The 21,810-nt window shown below is 41.5% G+C and overlaps 1 protein-coding gene across 15 annotated transcripts; it reads left to right on the forward strand.

Annotated features, from left to right (window-relative positions):
* The first annotated feature begins 99 nt into the window (after positions 1–99).
* ift88 (intraflagellar transport 88 homolog) lies at positions 100–21,787 on the forward strand. 15 transcript variants are annotated; one of them, XM_046363512.1, is made up of 31 exons: positions 100–256; positions 543–636; positions 758–820; positions 917–976; positions 1,216–1,254; positions 1,444–1,497; positions 1,635–1,698; positions 5,311–5,380; positions 5,484–5,574; positions 5,686–5,790; positions 5,914–6,016; positions 6,093–6,439; positions 6,608–6,678; positions 6,777–6,863; positions 6,966–7,065; positions 7,291–7,296; positions 7,419–7,505; positions 7,642–7,828; positions 7,955–8,063; positions 8,150–8,300; positions 11,685–11,800; positions 11,992–12,044; positions 13,777–13,842; positions 13,956–14,062; positions 14,487–14,550; positions 14,690–14,731; positions 14,899–14,943; positions 16,152–16,169; positions 16,384–16,431; positions 17,507–17,620; positions 21,256–21,787. In XM_046363512.1, the coding sequence occupies exons 2-31, from the start codon at positions 556–558 to the stop codon at positions 21,375–21,377; spliced, it is 2,670 nt and encodes an 889-aa protein (XP_046219468.1). In that variant the 5' UTR covers positions 100–256; positions 543–555; the 3' UTR covers positions 21,378–21,787. The 15 variants fall into 15 exon arrangements, with proteins under 15 accessions (XP_046219468.1, XP_046219466.1, XP_046219467.1 ...); XM_046363510.1 differs by having other exon boundaries at positions 113–249; XM_046363511.1 differs by lacking the exon at positions 7,291–7,296 and having other exon boundaries at positions 113–249; positions 6,966–7,071.
* The last annotated feature ends 23 nt before the right edge of the window (positions 21,788–21,810 follow it).

The raw sequence follows: 21,810 nt of genomic DNA on the forward strand, positions 1-21,810 counted from the left end.
CCTCACGTACTGTATCCTAGCAACGGAATTGGGCGCTCTTATCCAATTGTATTGCGCAAAACCAAACCCTTCTATGATTGACGTACATTCAAACCAATCGAGGCTTCAGAACCAATTCAATACCGCCCATATAGCTTTGCATTGTGGGATCGGAACACTCAAAAATGACTACTGTCCGAGCAATATATTATCAATATATTATCTAGTTAGAGAAGACCGCATCTACTCCATTCCATAGAAGTGTTGGCCGTAAGTAGTCAGTATCCATTCGTAATTTTACTTTTTTGTAGCTAACGTTAGTGTTAATGAGCTAGCAGCTTAGCGAGGTATATTAGCTAATGTAATGCTAATGAACTGCCCAACATGTAGCTAGCAAAGCTAGCTAGTTTGCTTTGTGAGTCAATGACATTCGGATTCTTTGTAGCTAATGTCTCTCTGTCTATGCTCATGCGTACTATAGCAGTAGCAAGACACTCAAGGTGTGCCTTGATGCAATTCATCAAATCTAAAAACCTGTGTTGTTGTCCTCCTGGGTCTAACAGAATCGCAGAGGAGATGGAACATCTACATCTTGCTGCTGAGGAAGATGACCTGTACTCTGGCTACAACGACTACAATCCAACATTTGATTCAGAGGTAGCTATAGCAAGCCTAGTGTTTTCTTTTTAATTAGAGTACTACCTCATCTTCACTTTTGTTTCATATTGAATTTGTGATTATTTATAGTATTGTTGAATTAATGTCTTGTGTTTAACAGGAGCTTGACAATGACGCTGGTTTTCAGCAAGCAGTCAGGACAAGCCATGGGAGAAGGCCCCCCGTAAGTGTTATAAGTTAGTCAAGATCTGGCATAATTAAAGCAATGTGCTAATGACAACTGAATCGAGTTATACATTCTTTGTGTTAATTTTCTAAGATGACTGCCAAGTTTCCTGGCACTGCTATTGGAGGACGGGCTTTGGGGACCTCTTTTGGAGTAAGTCTATGGATTGTGTAAGATTTGGTTTACTTGTTACATGTTGATCGTAAATCAATGTTTCAATGATGTGTAGGCTATAAAGTAGGGTTGAGAAGGAACTGCTGTAAGTGTTACTGTTGTTAAGTATGAGATGCAAACAAGTTGTTCAGAGTGAAGAGGAGGCATATAGCCAATGATAATTCAGAAGATATAGCTTAGAGTATTGCATTTGAGCATGTTTGATATTTGACACTCAGGTAGAGAGCAGTTTTGGCTGTGAGAGCAGGCTTCTGAAGGTGAGAAAGCAGCCATGGCATACTTGGTAGCAAGTTATGTGATCATTTTCAAGAGAGGAGAATAGAACCCTTGTCTAAAAAATCTATATGATAATATAGTATTGACTGAATCAGTTGATTGTGTTTTATCTGTTCAAGACCTCATTGATGTTTTAAAAAATGTGTGAATTAAAATGCTGTGACTTGCAGTCTAGGATGCCCATGGCCTCCTCTATGGGCAGACCCATGACTGGAGCTGTACAGGTGAGAGCATCAATACTGATCAGTTTCTCTAGTTGTTCTATTGGATTCTTACCCAGTACTATGTGGCGAAAGATTATGCTCAATAACATGGATATCGGATGTATGTGCTGAACTGTGGGTGTCATTTGTTGTGACAGGATGGAGCAGCTAGGCCTATGACTGCAGTCAGAGCAGCAGGCTACTCTTCAGCCATGACCAGAGGTGAGCTTACTGGGGAGGGCAGGAGGGAGGGAGAGGGTTGTGGTGGTCTCATACACTCTCAATAGACTGAAGTATGCAGAGATTGTCAGGGATTTTTCTGTCATTGTAATCCTTGGGCGAGCTGCCTAAACATTTCTTTCAGTCTACTAAGTCTAAACATTGTAAATGTTTTTATACAGTTGAAGTCAGAAGTTTACATACACTTAGGTTGGAGTCAGTAACTTGTTTTTCAACCACAAATTTCTTGTTAACAAACTATAGTTTTGGCAAGTCGGTTATGACATCTACTGTGTGCATGACACAAGTAATTTTTCCAACAATTGTTTACAGACAGATTATTTAACTTATTGTATCACAATTCCAATTCCAGTGGGTCAGAGGTTTACATACACTTAAGTTGACTGTGCCTCTAAACAGCTTGGAAAATTCCAGAAAATGATGTCAAGGCTTTAGAAGCTTCTGATAGGCTAATTGACATCATTTGAGTTAGTTGGAGGTGTACCTGCGGATTAATTTCAAGGCCTACCTTCAAACTCAGTGCCTCTTTTCTTGACATCATGGGAAAATCAATAGAAATCAGTCAATACCTCAGAAAAAATAATTGTAGACCTTCACAAGTCTGGTTCATCCTTAGGAGCAATTTCCACATGCCTGAAGGTACCATGTTCATCTGTACAAACAATAGTACGCAAGTATAAACACCATGGGACCACGCAGCTGTCAGAACGCTCAGGAAGGAGACGTGTTCTGTCTCCTAGAGATGAACGTACTTTGGTGCGAAAAGTGCAAATCAATCCCAGAACAGCAGCAAAGGACCTTGTGAAGATGCTGGAGGAAACTGGTACACAAGTATCTACAGTAGGGCAAAAAAGTATTTAGGTAAGCCACCAATTGTGCAAGTTCTCCCACTTAAAAAGGTGAGAGGCCTGTAATTTTCATCATAGGTACACTTCAACTATGACAGACAAAATGAGAGAAAAGAAATCCAGAAAATCACATTGTAGGATTTTTTTTAATGAATTTATTTGCAAATTATGGTGGAAAATAAGTATTTGGTCACCTACAAACAAGCAAGATTTCTGGCGCTCACAGACCTGTAACTTCTTCATTAAGAGGCTCCTCTGTTCTCCACTCGTTTCCTGTATTAATGGCACCTGTTTGAACTTGTTATCAGTATAAAAGACACCTGTCCACAACCTCAAACAGTCACACTCCAAACTCCACTATGGCCAAGACCAAAGAGCTGTCAAAGGACACCAGAAACAAAATTGTAGACCTGCACCAGGCTGGGAAGACTGAATCTGCAATAGGTAAGCAGCTTGGTTTGAAGAAATCAACTATGGGAGCAATTATTAGGAAATGGAAGACATACAAGACCACTGATAATCTCCCTCGATCTGGGGCTCCACGCAAGATCTAGGGGGACCTAGTGAATGACCTGCAGAGAGCTGGGACAAAAGTAACAAAGCCTACCATCAGCAAGGGCATTGAAGATGAAACGTGGCTGGGTCTTTCAGCAGGACAATGATCCCAAACACACCGCCCGGGCAATGAAAGGAGTGGCTTCGTAAGAAGCAGTTCAATGTCCTGGAGTGGCCTAGCCAGTCTCCAGATCTCAACCCCATAGAACATCTTTGAAGGGAGTTCAAAGTCCGTGTTGCCCAGCAACAGCCCCAAAACATCACTGCTCTAGAGGAGATCTGCATGGAGGAATGGGCCAAAATACCAGCAACAGTGTGTGAAAACCTTGTGAAGACTTACAGAAAACGTTTGACCTCTGTCATTGCCAACAAAGGGTATATAACAAAGTATTGAGATAAACTTTTGTTTATTGATCAAATACCTATTTTCTACCATAATTTGCAAATAAATTCATAAAAAATCCTACAATGTGATTTTCTGGATTTTTTTTCTCATTTTGTCTGTCATAGTTGAAGTGTACCTATGATGCAAATTACAGGCCTCTCTCATCTTTTTAAGTGGGAGAACTTGCAAAATTGGTGGCTGACTAAATAATTTTTTGCCCTACTGTATATTCACAGTAAAACACGTCCTATATCGACATAATCTGAAAGGCCGCTCAGGAAGGAGGAAGCCACTGCTCCAAAACCGCCATAAAAAAGCCAGCCTACGGTTTTGCATCTGCACATGGGGACAAAGGTCATACTTTTTTGGAGAAATGTCCTCTGGTCTGATGAAACAAAAATAGAACTGTTTGGCCATAATGACCATTGTTATGAAGCACGGGGGTGGCAGCCTCATGTTGTGGGGGTGCTTTGCTGCAGGAGGGACTGGTGCACCTCCTAAAATAGATGGCATCATGAGGAGGGAAATTATGTGGATATATTGAAGCAACATATCAAAACATCAATCAGGAAGTTAATGCTTGATTGCGATTGGGTCTTCCAAATGGACAATGACCACAAGCATACTTTCAATGTTGTGGCAAAATGGCTTAAGGACAAGAAAGTAAAGGTATTGGAGTGGCCATCACAAAGCCCTGACCTCAATCCTAGAGAAGATTTGTGGGCAGAACTGAAAAGGTGTGTGCGAGCAAGAAGGCCTACAAACCTGACTCACTTACATCAGCTCTGTTAGGAGGAATGGGCCAAAATTCCCCCAACTTATTGTGGGAAGCTTGTGGAAGACTACCCTAAACATTTGACCCAAGTTAAACAATATAAAGGCAGTGCTACCAAATACTATTTGAGTGTATGTAAACTTCTGACTCACTGGGAATGTGATGAAAGAAATAAAAGCTGAAATAAACCACTCTCTATTATTCTGATATTTCACATTCTTAAAATAAAGTGGTGATCCTAGCTTTTTACGAGGATAAAATGTCAGGAATTGTGATACACCTTAGCCAAATACATTTAAACTCAGTTTATGTAAACTTCCGACTTCAACTGTATATACAGTACCAGTCAAGTTTGAACACACCTACTCTTTCAAAGGTTTTTCTTTATTTGTACTATTTTCTACATTGTAGAATAATAGTGAAGATATCAAAACTGTGAAATGACACATGGAATCATGTAGTAACCAAAAAAAGTGTTAAACAAATCTAAATATATTTTAGATTCTTCAAAGTAGCCACGTTTGCCTTGACATCTTTGAGAACTAAGAATCGACAAAATAAAAGCTAGACAGTTGGGGAGAATGTAAAGTTACAAAAACAATTAATTTAGCAGTATTAATTTTGTTATGTTTAAGTAAAATAACACAGCATTATCCATGGCAAAATGCATAGATTTCCTGCATAGATTTGCAGAAAACTAGCTTTTAAACTGCAACATTTTCTCTCTGCTGCATAGCAGAATATGTAGAATCGCAGGAAATAAGCTTTAAAACTCCCCAAAAAATGCTCAGCTCAATGGAGAAATTTGTAGAACCGTAAGAAATTGTCTTGAAAATACTAAAATGTCTCCACAGCGCCAAGATGAGGGCCTCTAAAATGTAGCCTCGTTGACTGCCAGCCGTGCTCATTCCTATGCCCACAACCTAAGCCCCTTTTTTGATCCAGAAAAAAAGCTGCTTGTTAAAATGAGACAGCAAGTACAGAACTTTTCATTCGCAGGTTGCTACAAAAAATGTTTCTGATATTCCCAGGGTCTACATTTGACCCACTGGGTCAGTCCAAAGGACCGGCTCCTCCATTGGAGGGCAAAAGTGAAGATACGTAAGAGTTTGTTTCTGCTGCTTATCCTCATTTCAATATGCAATTCTCAGGTTTTCTCCTATGATTCTGTAGGATAATGAAGGTTAGGACGATTTGTTTTCAGGCCGGATGAGAAGGTGAAGATCCTGGAGAAGAAGGTGAACGACCTGATAGAAGAGAGCTGCCTGGCACATGGCCTTGGAGACCTACAGTTGGTCAGTCTCTCCCTGCCTCTTATCTGTACTGAATAACTTACAGACATCGCACACTTAGGGATGTGTGATGCTTTACCTCTGACTGTGTGTTTTCTACCATTGTTATTACAGTCCCTTGATAGAGCCAAAGAGGCAGGGCGGAAGGAGAGAGCGCTGGTGAGACAGAGGGAGCAGTCGGGCAATGCAGACCACATCAACCTGGACCTCACATACTCTGTGAGAACAATAACAACTGTCAATAGAAATACTCTTCTGTCCACATCACTTGGACCTCACCTACTTGTGACAGACATTATCTTTTGAGGTCAATGTTGGTCAGTTTATGTTTTTCTTTTCCAGGTCTTGTTTAACTTGGCAACTCAGTACGCCAACAATGACATGTACGCGGAGGCTCTGAACACTTACCAGGTCATCGTAAAGAACAAGATGTTCAGTAATGCAGGTGGGTGGGAGAAGGATGTCATATTTTAGATTAGCCACTGAAATGACAGTAAAACGATGTTTTACTTTCTTTCCAGGAAGGTTAAAAGTGAACATGGCCAACATCCACTTCAAGCAGAAAAACTACCCCAAGGCCATCAAGTTGTACCGCATGGCCCTGGACCAGATTTCCAACTCCCACAAGGAGATGAGGATCAAGATCATGCAGAACATCGGTGTGGTCTTCATCCGCATGGGCCAGTACTCTGACGCAATCACCTCCTTTGAACACATCATGAGCGAGTGCCCCAATATTAAGACAGGCTTTAACCTGATCCTGTGTTACTACGCCATCGGAGACCGAGAGAGGATGAAGAAGGCCTTTCAGAAGCTCATCTGTGTTCCTCTGGGGATCGACGAGGAGGACAAGTACATCCCACCCAACGTGAGCACCTCTATTCTGTTCTCAAACTTAACATAGTCAGCACAGTGAAGTCCTTAGCAGAGCACTACAGTGTGCACTCTTCAGAACATGGAAAGTTGTAGGCTTTATTGTAGTAGCACTTACTGCATGTTATGCTTCACAAGTCACCCACATTAGTTTTGTTTTCAGGATGACACCCATGCCAACCTGGTTATTGAAGCCATCAAGAACGACAAACTTCACCAGATGGAGAGAGAACGGTAACTGTCTTATCTGTACATTATATAAAACATCACTGTTCAGCATTTTCACATCTGTACATGTTTGTGCCCGCTGGAACCTGTTCTCTTGACTGCAGTAAAGCCCTGGCTGAGAAATTCATCATGACATCAGCCAAACTCATCGCCCCAGCCATCGAGGTGACGTTCGCCGCCGGATTTGACTGGTGTGTTTTTCCAAACTTGAACACCAGAGGGCGATACAGGGTAAATGTGGGCTGGAGTCCCCCAAGGCAAGTAATGGTAATACTGTGTGGTTGTTTCTGTAGGTGTGTGGACATGGTGAAGAGTTCCCAGTACGTAGAACTGGCCAACGACCTAGAAATCAACAAAGCCATCACCTACCTGAGACAGAGGGACTTCAACCAGGTTGGTGTGAGTGTGTCACCGAGTCTAAACAGTCTTCACCTGTACCACATGAGGGAAAGTATGTATTTTTTTCCTTTTCACTCCATTATGTGTGTACATCTCTGCTATATTGTCTGCCTATGTATCAGATTCTCCATTCAGCGGTTTACTTTCACCACAGCTTTTCTCTTCTTCACTCCCTCCATTTTGTTTGTTTTCCTTTTCTCCATCTGCATGGCTCTTAAGCTCGAGGTATGTGGTCTGCTCTTTCGTTTGTATGTGTAATGTCCTTGTCAGGTGTGTGTGTGTGTGTGTGTGTACTATTTGAGCGTGTCATGTTATAATGATGCTAAGTGATGGGGTTCCTTCAACAGGCTGTTGAGACTCTAAAGACGTTTGAGAAGAAAGACAGCAGAGTGAAGAGTGCTGCAGCCACTAACCTCTCCTTCCTCTACTTCCTGGTAAGACTCTCTCTTTCTGATTTAACAATATTATATAGTCATATTAGGGAGATCTTCCTTTGTTCAATCACATTAGCATACTTCCTTGAACTGTATGGCGTATCTCTCTTGGTGCGATGACCTGTGACGCCATCAGGAGAAAGACTATGACCAGGCTGACCGCTATGCCGACCTGGCCATGACAGCCGACCGCTACAACCCAGCGGCGCTCATCAACAAAGGAAACACAGTGTTTGTGAAGAAGGACTATGAGAAGGCTGCAGAGTTCTACAAGGAGGCTCTCCGGAACGACTCGTCCTGCACTGAGGCCCTATATAACTTAGGTAAACTTAACCGTCAGAGCTTAATTCAGGAAGATCATTGTTGGGAGTTCAGGGATCTGTCTACTCTGCTGTTATTAATCATGTACAGTAGTCTTCCTATTCTCACAGTATGTCCTTTTTCCTTAGGTCTTACCTATAAGCGTCTGGGGCGTCTGGAGGAGTCTCTGGACTGTTTCCTGAAGCTCCACGCCATCCTGAGGAACAGCGCCCAGGTCATGTGGCAGCTAGCCAACCTGTATCCTCACAGAATACTGGGTCATTAATCTTTGCCTAAAAACTTTGTCTACAACTTAGAAAGTGTGTTCCTTGACTGAAGCTCAGCTTTGAGATGTTGGAGGATCCTCACCAGGCCATAGAGTGGTTGATGCAACTGATCACTGTGACGCCCACAGACCCCCAGGTGTTGGCCAAACTGGGAGAGCTCTACGACAGTGAGGGAGACAAGTCTCAGGCATTCCAGTACTACCAAGAGGTCAGTCCTTCCCAACACACCACCAATCTATCTATCAAGAGAATCCTAGTGTCATTATGTTTCTGTCAGTTGTGTTAATGTATCTAACTGTATGGATTCAAACACTTATAGATGTGAGTAGTAGATGGTATTGAATCAAAGTTAGAGTGCAAATCAAGTCTTATTTGTTATGTGCTTGATATGCAACAGATGTAGACTATTAGTGAAATGCTTACTTATGGGTCCATTTCCAACAATGCAGTTAAAAATAAGATGCATAAATAGTGACACAGGGAATAAATACACAGTGTAAAAATTACATGGCTATATACAGGGAGTGCCAGTACCGAGTCAATGTGCAGGAGTACAAGGTAATTGAGGTAGCTATGTACTGTACATATAAACTACCGTTCAAAAGTTTGGGATCACTTAGAAATGTTCTTGTTTTTGAATGAAATGCACACCTTTGTCCATTTTAAAATAACATCAAATTGATCAAAAATAGATAGAAAACAAATGACTATTGTAGCTGGAAATGGCTGATTTTGTTTTATTTAAATGGAATATCTACATAGGCCCATTATCAGCAACGCTATGTACTACTCCCTTCACAGAACAGCGCAAGAGTGTCTACTTTGAGAAATAGACGCCTCACAAGTCCTCAACTGGCAGCTTCATTAAATAGTACCCGCAAAACACCAGTCTCAATGTCAACAGTGAAGAGGTGACTCTGGAATGCTGGCCTTCTAGGCAGAGTTGCAGAGAAAAAGCCACATCTCAGACTGGCGAATAAAAATAAAAGATTAAGATGGGCAAAAGAACACAGACACCGCCCCCAGGTGGTGAGGGTAGGTAACAACATCTCCACCCCACTGATCCTCAACATTGGGGCCCCACAAGGGTGCGTTCTGAGCCCTCTCCTGTACTCCCTGTTCACCCACGACTGCGTGGCCGTATAGACATCTTGGATGGCAGGCCAAACTGGGGCCAAACATAATAGTTTGTTGGTCAAACCGTTCGGGCTCTGACAAACACCGCTCTAGCTCTGCCACCTTTCACCGCAGATGGGATGTCTCATGGTCTGACAAACACCGCTCTAGCTCTGCCATCTTTCACCGCAGATGCGGAAGTGCAATATTGGCGGATGCGGTAGATTGAGACGTGTCCAATGCAACAACAAAAAACATACCTCTAGCTTAAACTGACAGATTTTGATGGATTTTCTTATGTTACTTAGGTTGACGCACTGGTGCTTCAGTCGACTCAAGGGTGTTAATAAATTAAACTTGAAACGTGATAACTAGACATATAATCTAGTATCCTTAACTAGCATTGAAAAAGTTAATTCATTCTTCTCTACCTAATAAAAAAATCTCTCTTCCCATTTTCTGAATCACGATTGTAACGTCAGTACAGTAGCCTATGCTCTGGATTGGGGAGGGACAGGTAGCCTAAACGCACACACACACTGGCAAAGATTTTCATCTTGCAGGCAGGCACTGGAATATGTTTGAGTGACAGAGTGCGAGCTTTGCATAGGCGTTTTTTTTTTTGTGGGACTAGAAAAAATGCCTGGAATGTAACGCTTTATTAACCGGTTTCCATGCTTTTAAAATAAGATCTGTTTCGGAACCATATGGATCACTTTTGTTCCAGATTTTGCTTCTGTTCCTTGAAAAAAAAAATGCATTTATTTTACAGGTCTGTTCGCTGAACCGGTCCCTGGTATTGACGCTTTGCCTGCTTGATGGTTCTTCGGGGGGGTGTAGCGGGATTTCTTGTAAGCCTCCGGATTAGTGTCCCGCTCCTTGTGGATGTTGCCTGTAATCCATGGCTTCTGGTTGGGATATATACATATGTCACTGTGGGGACTCCTCAATGCCATTGGAGTCCCAGAACATATTCCAGTCTGTGCTTGCAAAACAGTCCTGTAGTTTAGCATCCGCTTCATCGGACCACTTCCGAAATGAGCGTGTAACTGGTACTTCCTATTTGAGGTTTTGCTTGTAAACAGAAATCAGGAGGACAGAGTTATGGTCAGATTAGCCAAATGGAGGGTGAGGGAGAGCATTGTATGCATCTCTGTGTGTGGAATAAAGGTGATCTAGAGTGTTTATTCTTATTTGTCTGTCCCCGTCCTCTAGTTGCACAGGTGACATGCTGGTAGAAATGAGGCAAAACGGATTTCACTTTAATCTGCGTGAAAATCACAGGCCGCTAGCGCTGCCTCTGGATTAGCATGTTCTTGATGGCTTATCGCCCTATATAGCTCGTTGCATGCAGTTTTAGTGCCAGCATCGGTTTGTTGTGGTAAGTAGACAGCTGTGAAAAATCCAGATGAAAACTATTTTGTTACAGAATATGGTCTACAGTTTATTATGAGGTATTCTAACTCAGGCGAGCAGAACCTCGAGACTTCCTTAACATTAGAGACCGGCACCACATGTTGTTAACAAAGAGACACACACCCCTGCCCCTGATTTTACGAGACACTGTGGTTCTGTCCTGCCGATTCATAGAAAAACAGCTACATTTATATTAACCATGTCCTCGTTAAGCCACGACTCAGTGAAACATGATATTACATATGAGTTATGCGGTCAGCTGTATGGCTGGCTCAGGGAAGAGGACGCCCCTGCCTTGCATAGTCCCGTGGGACATCTTAATTGGGCATGGGACACAAGCTAAGGCTTGATTACCCTTTAGCTGGCCACCTTTGAGGGTGTTTAGTGATTAAAGGCCCAAACACCCACTGATTCGAAGGCACACTACTGAGGATGGGTCCCAAAATTGACATCATACCCCAGTCTAAGAAATAAACCTCCCATGCCACTCTGTCAACATCACGGCAAATCTCATGTGAGTGCATTCCATCTGTTGACACAATGGACAGTTTTTAACATCTCATCCCGTGTTTTATGATTCAGTTCTTCAGGTCCCGTTGATAGGATAGTCTCGAATGGAGCTTGTCTAGTTTATTCTCCAGTGGTTGTACATTCGCCAACAGAACAGAGAGAAGAGGCGGTTTATTCACTCACCACCATAGTTTCATCAGGGTGCCCTGACGTAACTCTATATCGTAGTCTTTTCCTCTTCCGAGGATCGGGATTAGGGCCTGGTCCCGGGTGAGTAGTATGTCCTATGCGGTCGAGTCATTGAAGTAAAACGCTTAATCCAAGTCGAGGTTAGTGATCGCTGTTCTGATGTCCAGAAGCTCTTTTTGGTCTTTGGAAACTATGGCTGAATCATTATGTACCAAAAACGTTTTGAGCGCAAGAACATACGAAAAGCATAATTGGGCAGGGGCTTGTCAAATGGACGCTATACATGCCAGCGCCATTGTGTCCCAAAAAGAAGTTGACTTTGTGCTAAATCTGAACATTCTCAATGTGGTCCCTTGTTCAGTCCTTCAGATATTTCCCCTCCAACATTGACGTTATTGAGTGGCTGGGGGCCTACTACATTGACACTCAGTTCTGTGAGAAGGCCATCCAGTACTTTGAGAGAGCCACACTAATCCAGTAAGTCTCTAGTCCTCATCTCACATTAATATCAATATGTATGAGTCTTGAGTTTTACATCATAATGTGTGTAACAAGTAATATCCTTTGTTCTTTGAGCCTCTATTCCGTCACTTCCACCCAATAGCCTAGGGACACGGTTATGTTGTATCATGCCCCTGCAGTATTGATAACTTGTCATGTGGTTTCAGGCCAACTCAGGTGAAATGGCAGCTTATGGTGGCCAGCTGCTACAGAAGAAGTGGTGAGTTTATCATCCACCTCAATTTTGACTAATGATGACTGATTGATTTTATTGTCCAAATGATTTGGTCCTCACCTTTTATAGTGTCGTGACATGATTTATATTAATCTAATGACTGTTATGCATCGATTCAACTAACTATGTTTAATTGTTACTCGATTCAATTAATCATGTAACAATTTACTCATTAATATTTTGGGGCACCACGGAAGAAGTTGTTTAATGAGATACCATCTCCCAAAATTAAACTCTAGATGATATATAAGATATCTATTGATAACAGTCATTTCTTAATCATTACCTCATATCAGTCTCATAATTCTGAACGTTGCATACTCCTTGCATCTGCACAAACCAGCTTTACTGATAATTCAATACCGCACAAATTGATTTAATTGTTTATTTACTAACTAACTAAATGATAACACAGGACACACACACACAGTATAGGTTATTGATTAGAAACTTAATGCGATGAAAACAGGTCCCTAGTGGACTAATGACAACATGACTGCTTGTTTATCAAAAGAGGAAAGAGAAGAAAGGGAGACAACACTTATACACTTGTAACTATGCTCATAGTAATCCTAATACTTTGCCCCGAACCACTGCCCGTTTGGGTAAGCAATAATGAATGTATTTACGTGTTTAATGTCTTCCTTCATCGTGTATCTCTGTTGAACCCAGGCCTTTGTGAAAAGGGTTCCGTTGGGCCTTCTCCCGAGCTCAAGTTTAAGGCTCTAATTATCCACAAGAGGTCCTTCTTCTTAGTTGTCCCTGGCTTCAATGCCTTGTCCTATAGTCTTAGGCAGAACTAACAGGATCCTTCTCCCGTCCTGGAAGAGTGGTCCTCTGAAGACCGCTAATCTGCCATGTCAATGATCCCCAGTAGGGTGACGGGAGCAGTGTACTCTGATGTTTTGAAGAGAGTAACAGGATGGTTCTACTTAAATTAACTTTCTTAGATACAGTACTTAGAATAGCTATTCAGCCGTAACATTGATTGTGAGAGAGGCTACTTTGTCGTCTTCACCACGTGTTGATTTTCAGGGTCGAAACCTAAGCTGCATCTTGAGTCCTTCTGGTATGTTAATTCTTAACTCATCATTTACACTCTCGCACAAAGGGACACACTCTCTGAGCTCCCTCGGGCATGGCTACTTACCTGGCAAAGTATTATCAAAAACTATGATCTCGTTAGAAAAATAAAATCACATTCCTATCTTACCAAAAATATTCTCTTTCATCCGTGATATTTCCTACACAATGTCAAGGATGTAAACCAGACATACAGTGTGAAAGCTCTTCAAGTCACAATATTTTCATTATCACTTTAAAAAAAAAAAATTGTGACATCACAAAATAGACATTCATTTCCCATATTCCATCTCTCATCATTCCCCACATCTGAATGTTAGAAATATTGTCCGTGTTCACTTTTGGACGTTAGAATTTTTGCGCAGCAAAATGTCTCTGGAGCAAAGATCGATTCCAATCACCACTACTGAGGACCAAAAAGAGTCTGCTGCATACAATTTACTATTGGTGTGAGGTGTCATCAAACCCCCCACACCAATCCCTCCTTCCCTCTGTAGGTGAGAGGGGTCTGGTGGAAAGCAGTTCCATTGTAAACCTGTTCTTTGGATCCTCACAGGAGAGTCATGACAAGAGATATGAATTATTCCATGTGCAATGACCTGAACATTACTGCTCTTTGTTCCTTCATCCTCAGGAAACTACCAGAAAGCCCTAGAGACTTACAAAGACATCCATCGGAAATTCCCGGAAAACGTTGAATGTAATCCACCCGATCCCTTCTTGTCCTCTCAGCATTACTGCTCTCATGTAATGGTTTATTTAAAAATATATATACTGATACTGACTCTTTGGGTGGTATTTTTTTTCTCCCAGGCCTGCGTTTCCTGGTGAGGCTGTGCACAGACATGGGGATGAAAGAGGTCCAGGACTACGCCACCAAACTGAAGAAGGTGGAGAAGATGAAAGAGATCAGAGAACAGGTACTCTATTTACTCACTACTCTCTTGTTTAAGGCTACTGACAGTGACAACAGCACCGATCCGAGGCCACTGGAGGCGTTGGCTTCATTGTGTCTTTCCTATGGAAAACAGACTGTATTCTCTGACTTCTCTGTGAATCAGAAACATCTGCTCCTAAATCAGTGCTGAGATGTTCTTGGATCAGAACCATCTTTCTAAGGAGTGACTCTAATTCCTACTCTGTTGTTAACTGGCCCAGGCTTTGCTGACATCATCATTACAGATCAACTCCAGTGTCTCTGGCTGGTTTTGCTCCCTGCAAGTGTCTTAGTTTACACCATAGAAACCAACCTAGTTAGATAAATCACTTTGTCTGTGCGGTACTCTGTATTGTTGTTTTTGTGGATATTGGATTTTAACCGACATCATTTCTCTCTCTCTCTAGAGGGTGAAGTCGGCCAGGGAGGGCAGCGCTCGAGGCACCCGGAGAGAGGGCAGCGCCAGCAGTGGTGAGTGATGACCCTGAACACCTCTATACACCTAAACACACTCTGTCTCTGACCTCTTCTATTTAGATGGTAATAGAAATAAAGTTCACCATTATCATATCTTTACTCCTAACGGCTGTCCATGGGTGTGTCTCGACAGTGGGCACCCCAAACCTTGTCCGCACCCCGCCTAAGGCCATCGGTACGAGCCTGTAGAAGCTAGATAGCAACCTCCTAGCTCTGTACATCACCATTAGATCTCTGACCCCGAGTTCCTTTATTCTCATACTAACCCTTTCTAACTTTTGAAATTCAGTTAACCTATATAATCTCTCTGTCCTCCCCTGCTATCCATGTGTGTCTCGACAGTCTGCACTCCAGACTCTGTTCGCCACCTGCCAAAGAAGGACAGCGGTACGAGCCTTCTCTGTAGAATAGAGCTGGGTCCCATTCCAATACTTTTATTCCAGTAGTTGTTCCATTGCTACAAGATTATGCCTTGGCCATTGGAAAACTATTATTGCATCATATCCGTTGTAGTCATCAGCACATTAAGAGTTAGGTGTTTGCCTTCAAGTACAATTATTTGGATTATGTGGTAAGAGAGGACTGCAAACTATTCCTCCCAAAGAATATCTGAAGTCCATGCCCAGGCTATTATGTAGTTTCTTAGACTTGATATGCTCTGTCAGCTAATGTTATAACAGTAATGGCGTAGTTATACAGTATCCAGACCAGTATACATGCTGACATTTTTGGTTAAATAATTATGTACCATAGTACAGCTGCTTCAAACAACTCCACCTATAGCCACAGCAATCATCCATCAGCATTTGGTAGTGTAGTGTTTCCCAACCTTTTTTGAACCGTGGCATACCTTGATGGGTTATACAATTCTGATGCACACATACACTGAGTGTACAAAACATTATGAACACCTGCTCTTTCCATGACAAAGACTGATCAGGTGATCCCTTATTAATGTAAGTTGTTAAATCCACTTCAATCAGTGTAGATGAAGGGGAGGAGAAAGGTTAAAGGATTTTTAAGCCTCAAGACAATTGAGACATGGATTGTGTTTGTGTGCCATTCAGATGGTGAATGGGTAAGACAAAAGATTGAAGTGCCTTTGAATGGGTTATGGTAGTAGGTGTCAGGCACACCAGTTTGTGTAAAGAACTGCAATGCTGCTGGGTTTTCAACCTCACCAGTTTCCTATGTGTATCAAGAATGGTCCACCACCCAAATGACATCCAGCCAACTTGACACAACTGTGGGAAGCATACTGTAAATCATCTATTTTCGGTGACAAATGTTTTTTATAGATTTAAATAGGGTTTCTTTGAAATATTTTAATAGTTTTCATAGATCCTTACTCATGGTGGTTAATTTGTATGTAGCCCTTTAATAACAGCATCCAGTGATGTGGCCCCTCAAATTATACAAATGTAACAACATTCCACAGATCACGTTTATAAGCGAGTGCTCTGAAAATTATGAAGATTAGGAAACGTTTCACGACACTCCTGAGAGTTCCTAGGAACCACTGATTTTCTGTACAAATGTCTGCACACACTTTGTCTTACAATGAATTTACTCTTTATTCTCTTATGGCACTTCAGAGGTGGATATCAAAGCAGGTGAGCAGGACAGTGTTACATTGTGTTTGAGGCAGATCACACAGACGTGTGCTTTTAACACAGACAACTCTTTACTCTCCTCTTGCCATTTTACATGTCTTTTTCTTTAACTATGCTGTTCTAACTTGATCCTCAACTATCGCTGTCCTCTCTGGTCACTCTCTTTTATTGCATGCTTTCCTTTTTCTCTTTCCACGTCTTTCTTCTGGATCAGTCTCTCACCCTGAGCCTAAACACAGTCCTCTGCTGGCCCAGGGGAGAGGTATGTACGGTACTACAGAATTGAACGCTGTCTATCAATCATATTTGTCACAGTAATTTGTCATTGAAGGGTGACATTACGTTTGTTTGAGAGGTTTTACATTGTTAGAAAAAAGAAACGCCACCATTTAAATATACTATTGTCAAATGACTAAAGTCTCTACAGTCTAGCTTTATAAATCACTGTGTCCCAGAAATCTTCTGTTAGCAGTGTATGGCCAGGAATGACTCCTTCCTGCAATTCACCCCCTCCAGAGAATGGTTGCACTAAACACAATGCAAAGAGTGAAAACCTCCCTTCTTGAATACACATATGAGTTGTCCCTCTTTTGACCCTGTTGACTACAGAAAAATGTTTACATAGTGGTTGTTATTTAAAAACTGGAGTTGTTGTTACTTCAGCAAAGTCATCATCTACTTATGACTACTCTCACTGAGGATCCAGTATGGTTGAAAAGCATTTCACAGATACTTCCAAATCCATGCTTACACTCTTTGATCTAGAGTGTAAGCTGCCCTCTTCTTGTACAGGGAGGTCAGATCGGCCCAAAAGGCGAGAGCTGACTCTTTGACAGGGAAACGTATAGCTAGACACTCATGGTATGTGCAATACATTTTATTCTTCGGTTTTGAGGCAAAAAAAGGGATTGCTTTTCCACTGGAAATCTCACTGCATTTTTGAGGGAGTTGGCCCTGGGGAAGGCTGGGATTTGAGGAACAACAGAATTGGGCCTCTTCCTGTTTTCATGGTTGGTTCATGGTGGAGTGTGGTTCATGGTGGAGTGTGGTTGTGTGTGGAGTGTGGTTGTTTCTTGCCTGTTCCCCACTTTTCTGGACTGCTATGCGGACCTGACATCTGAGCCTAGAGCTGTCACACACACATTCTGCCTATCTCTCTCCTTCTTTCTCTCAAACACACACAGAAGAGTGTGTTTGGTATTAACCAGCCTCTCGTTGTTACCCTCTGTTAGAGAGGGATAAACAATCACTGCTAAATGTGAACCATGCACATACAGGGCAATGAAGGGGCTGGTCCCAACAGTAAACAAGCAGGTTAATCCTGTGTCTGTTCTCAGACAGTGGACACAGCAGCCATGGCACCAGCGCCAAGGGGGAGAGGCTGAGCGCCAAGATGAGGGCACTGCCTGGCTCCAACGAACCGTACGAGGCAAGCAGCCAGCGAGACATAGGTGAGACACACACACACATACTCCCTCCCTCCACTTTCAACAGCTTAGACTTTCAGTGTAGGTTTTTTGTCTTCAATTGTACAACTCTATCTCAGGCCCCTGATCCATCTTAACACCTTGTGGAGAAAATCCTGTTTTATTACACTTTTATTTCATCAGGGGAGCCCATTGACACCAGGGTCTCATTTTCAATGGTGCCCTTAGGAAGAAAAATCTACACGAACATCCCATAAAAAAAAATGTAACAAATTCAACATTGAACTCCTAAATTACCATAGCGGCACCAGGGAATCAAGACGCAGGGAGTTAAAACTGGGCCATTAAAACTGAAGGCAGATTTACCTAATTTGGTGGAGACCCGAGGAACCTCGAGTTAACCAACCCTGTGAACGAGTTTAGTAACTCATGTTTTCATACTTCAACAGTGAAGTTAGGTAAGTCGGAAGCTTGTGTTGTTGAGCTTTGTAAACAAAACAGGAAATAGTGAAGTGATCTACGGGACTTTAATGAGGACCAGCCAACCTTTTGATACAGGATGCAGTGAAGCGTATTAAAACTGTCAACTGTGCTATAGCACGATGGTAGATGGCATACAAAGGTTTAAAGAGCAACTGACTTTAAAAAGCAATTCATCCCTTTGAAAATGGCCTATGTGGTATCAATAGGAGTCAAACAGTTATTGTAGTGTGAAAATGTACTATAACGTTGAATAGCATCAATTTGGTCATGAAGTCCGTCTCGTTTAAAACTGAGTTTGGAACATCTATGCATCACAATGGTTAAATGAAGGTTGAGTTTTGATTTGACATTGTCAATTTACCCACTGATATGGGATGAACAGCTGCGGTGATTGCGCTCTATCCAATAGTATAGACAATGAGACAGACCGGCCCAGCAGCCCCGACTTTGTTTACATAAGACGACAGCATGTTGCACATGTTTTTAACTTACGAAATACTGCACCAAACCCCTTTTTTAGTTAAATGTAATATTGTGCAACTAAAACATCCATGGCAAAAACGTAAAAATTATAGATTTCTTGAGTTCTAAGATTCATTCTGGCTATTTTGAGGAAGTGAAATAGGCTTCTGTGTCTACAGTGTCTCATTGGGTGCAAACATCATTAACTAAATGCGGAATCGGCCAGGAAACACCTCAAAGACTGAAATCTCTTTTTTTTTTAATGAGCAACAGAAAAACACACATGACAATCGGTGTATTCTGTCGTTCTTTAAGAGTAGTTGCTGCTGCAATCTGGTAAATGGTATCACCATAGTCAACAATTGTCAGGGAAGTTGACTGTACAATCTGCTTCTTGCTGTTTAGGGAGAGGCAAGATCTTTTTTATTTTATTTTAATAAGTCTTTGTTTTTTAACTAGCTCATCAGTATGTTTTTTAACTAGCTCATCAGTATGCTTTTTAACTAGCTCATCAGTATGCTTTTTAACTAGCTCATCAGTATGCTTTTTAACTAGCTCATCAGTATGCTTTTTAACTAGCTCATCAGTATGCTTTTTAACTAGCTCATCAGTATGCTTTTTAACTAGCTCATCAGTATGCTTTTTAACTAGCTCATCAGTATGCTTTTTAACTAGCTCATCAGTATGCTTTTTAAATGTTACATCCTTGTCAATCCAAATGCCTAGATATTTGTAGGCGGGAACCCGATCGATGGGAGGACCATTCAACAAATATATATGTATTCCATCTGAAAATGTTTTGCGAATATGAGAGAACAACATATATTTAGTCTTGCCCACATTAAGTACAAGTTTTTAACCAACCGGGGCTTTCTGTAAGGCAGCAAAGTCAGATTGCATCTCTAACAATGCCTGGTATACAATTGGGCCAATGTCATACATAACAGTATCGTCTGCATACAGATGAATATTACACATTTTAACATATCATTTTCATGATCAAAACAATTTTAACACATATAAAACTGTGCTGTTTGCAGGTCTAAAACCAGACTGTTTTAGATTTGATTTCTTTCACCTTTATTTAACCAGGTAGGCCAGTTGAGAACAAGTTCTAATTTACAACTATGACCTGGCCAAGATAAAGCAAAGCAGTGCGAGACAAACAACAACAAAGTTACACATGGAATAAACAAACATACAGTCAATAACTGTGTGTACAAATGAGCTAAGATAAGGGAGGTTATTGGCCACAGTGGTGAAATAATTACAATTTAGCAATCAAACACTGGAGTGATAGATGTGCAGAAGATGAATGTGCAAGTAGAGATACTGGGGTTTAAAAGAGCAAAAAATAACAGTACGGGGATGGGGTAGTTGGATGGGCTAATTACAGATGGGCTATGTACTGGTGCAGTGATCTGTGAGCTGCTCTAACAGCTGGTGCTTAAAGTCAGTGATGGAGATATGAGTCTCCAGCTTCAGTGATTTTTGCAATTCATTCCAGTCATTGGCAGCAGAGAACTGGAAGGAAAGGTGGCTTTGGGGGTGACCAGTGAAATATACCTGCTGGAGCCTGTGCTACGGGTGGGTGCTGCTATGGTGACCAGTAAGCTGAGATAAGGTGGGGCTTTACTAGCAATTAAGAATAGAGTGAAAAGTTTTTAAAAGCTGAGAGTTGGCCAGGGATTCTAAAACTTTGGAAAGGCAAAATAATTTGGAAATTGGATGGTAAATATCTGTCGGAAAGATCTCCTTTCAAGATCTTAGGGATAACTGCAGAAACAATTGTAAAGTAAAAATAAATGTAGGTCAATGGTTCTGCAATAAGTGGGGCAGAGCGCTGCAGTAAAAAGGGATCAAGTGAATCAACACTTATTGATGTTTTTTTTAAATCCTCTTTAGCGAAGCACTTAGTAAATCAAGTGGTTGAAATGAAAATTAAGTATGTGATTCAGTCAGTGCATCATTCTCTCCAATCTGTTCTGAGGTGTCTAAAGGACTCCCTCTAGTGGAATGATGCATGACAGAGGCCCGGACTAAACAGACCATAGAGAGAAGCAGTATACCATCCACTGTCTATAGGCAGTGGACCATAGACCACCATCTCTACCTCTTCATCAGCACTAACACAGCTCAAATCAAATGTGCCGAATAAAATAGGTGTAGACCTTAGCGTGAAATGCTTACTTACATGCCCTTAACCAACAATTCAGTTTTACGAAAATAAGCAAATCAATTATTTACTAAATAAACTAAAGTAACAATAACAAGGTTATATACAGGGGGTACCGGTACCGAGTCAATGTGCTGGAGTACAGGTTAGTCAAGGTAATTTGTACATGTAGGTAAGAGTGAAGTGACTATGCATAGATAATAAACAGCGAGTAGCAGCATTGTTAATGCATAATCAGGGTAGCCATTTGATGAACTGTTCAGCTGTCTTAAGGCTTGGGGTTAGAAGCTGGAGCCTTTTGGACCTACACTTGTCATGAAGTCACTCACCCTCTTTCCTAACGTTACTCATCAGGGGATTAGTGTTGTGTTCCCCTTTCAATATTTTGAGTGTGCTGCTATGACAGCATGTACTTTTCACTTACTGTGGTGTTCTAGTGTGGGAGTCAATGTGGGGAGTTTGCAGGGAGTGTAGTACACCTTCGTCCCATGTGTGCAATATAATAATGAATAGTAACCACATATGTCCCTGTGTGTAGATGCCTCCTACGTGGATCCACTGGGGGCTCCGATGGAGAGACCAAAGACTGCAGCTAAGAAGCGCAATGAAGAGGACGAGTTTGCTGATGAAGAGCTGGGAGATGACCTACTACCGGAGTAGCCAGCTGCAGATCCCTGCTTTTCTCCTCCCCTCTTCCTTGAAGATTAAATGAGTCGGGTATTCCTAACAAAAAATATATATATATATATTTACAAATGGAAACTATTTGAGTGTGACTTGAGCCTCCCTTATACATTCAGACAAACCTATGGCTCAAACTAAGATTATTTTCCCATATGCGTGTCTGGATGCGTTTATCAACTTGAAACTTTGTGGAAATTCCATTGTCATTAACTCTATGCTACCTTCAGGATAGTAACACAGTTTTAACACAATTTAGAGGCTCTTCATTTAAATTAATACTTTAAAGGCTACAGATGTTTATTTTTTTGCAATGTAATATTTATTGTAATTTGCTACAGGCAAATTATGTGTTCTGATTGAGGTAAAAAGCACATGTATCTCTCTGATTTGTCTTGTGAACTATTTTCAA

The sequence above is a fragment of the Oncorhynchus gorbuscha genome, linkage group LG09, assembly GCF_021184085.1.
Source record: "Oncorhynchus gorbuscha isolate QuinsamMale2020 ecotype Even-year linkage group LG09, OgorEven_v1.0, whole genome shotgun sequence".
NCBI lineage: Eukaryota > Metazoa > Chordata > Actinopteri > Salmoniformes > Salmonidae > Oncorhynchus > Oncorhynchus gorbuscha.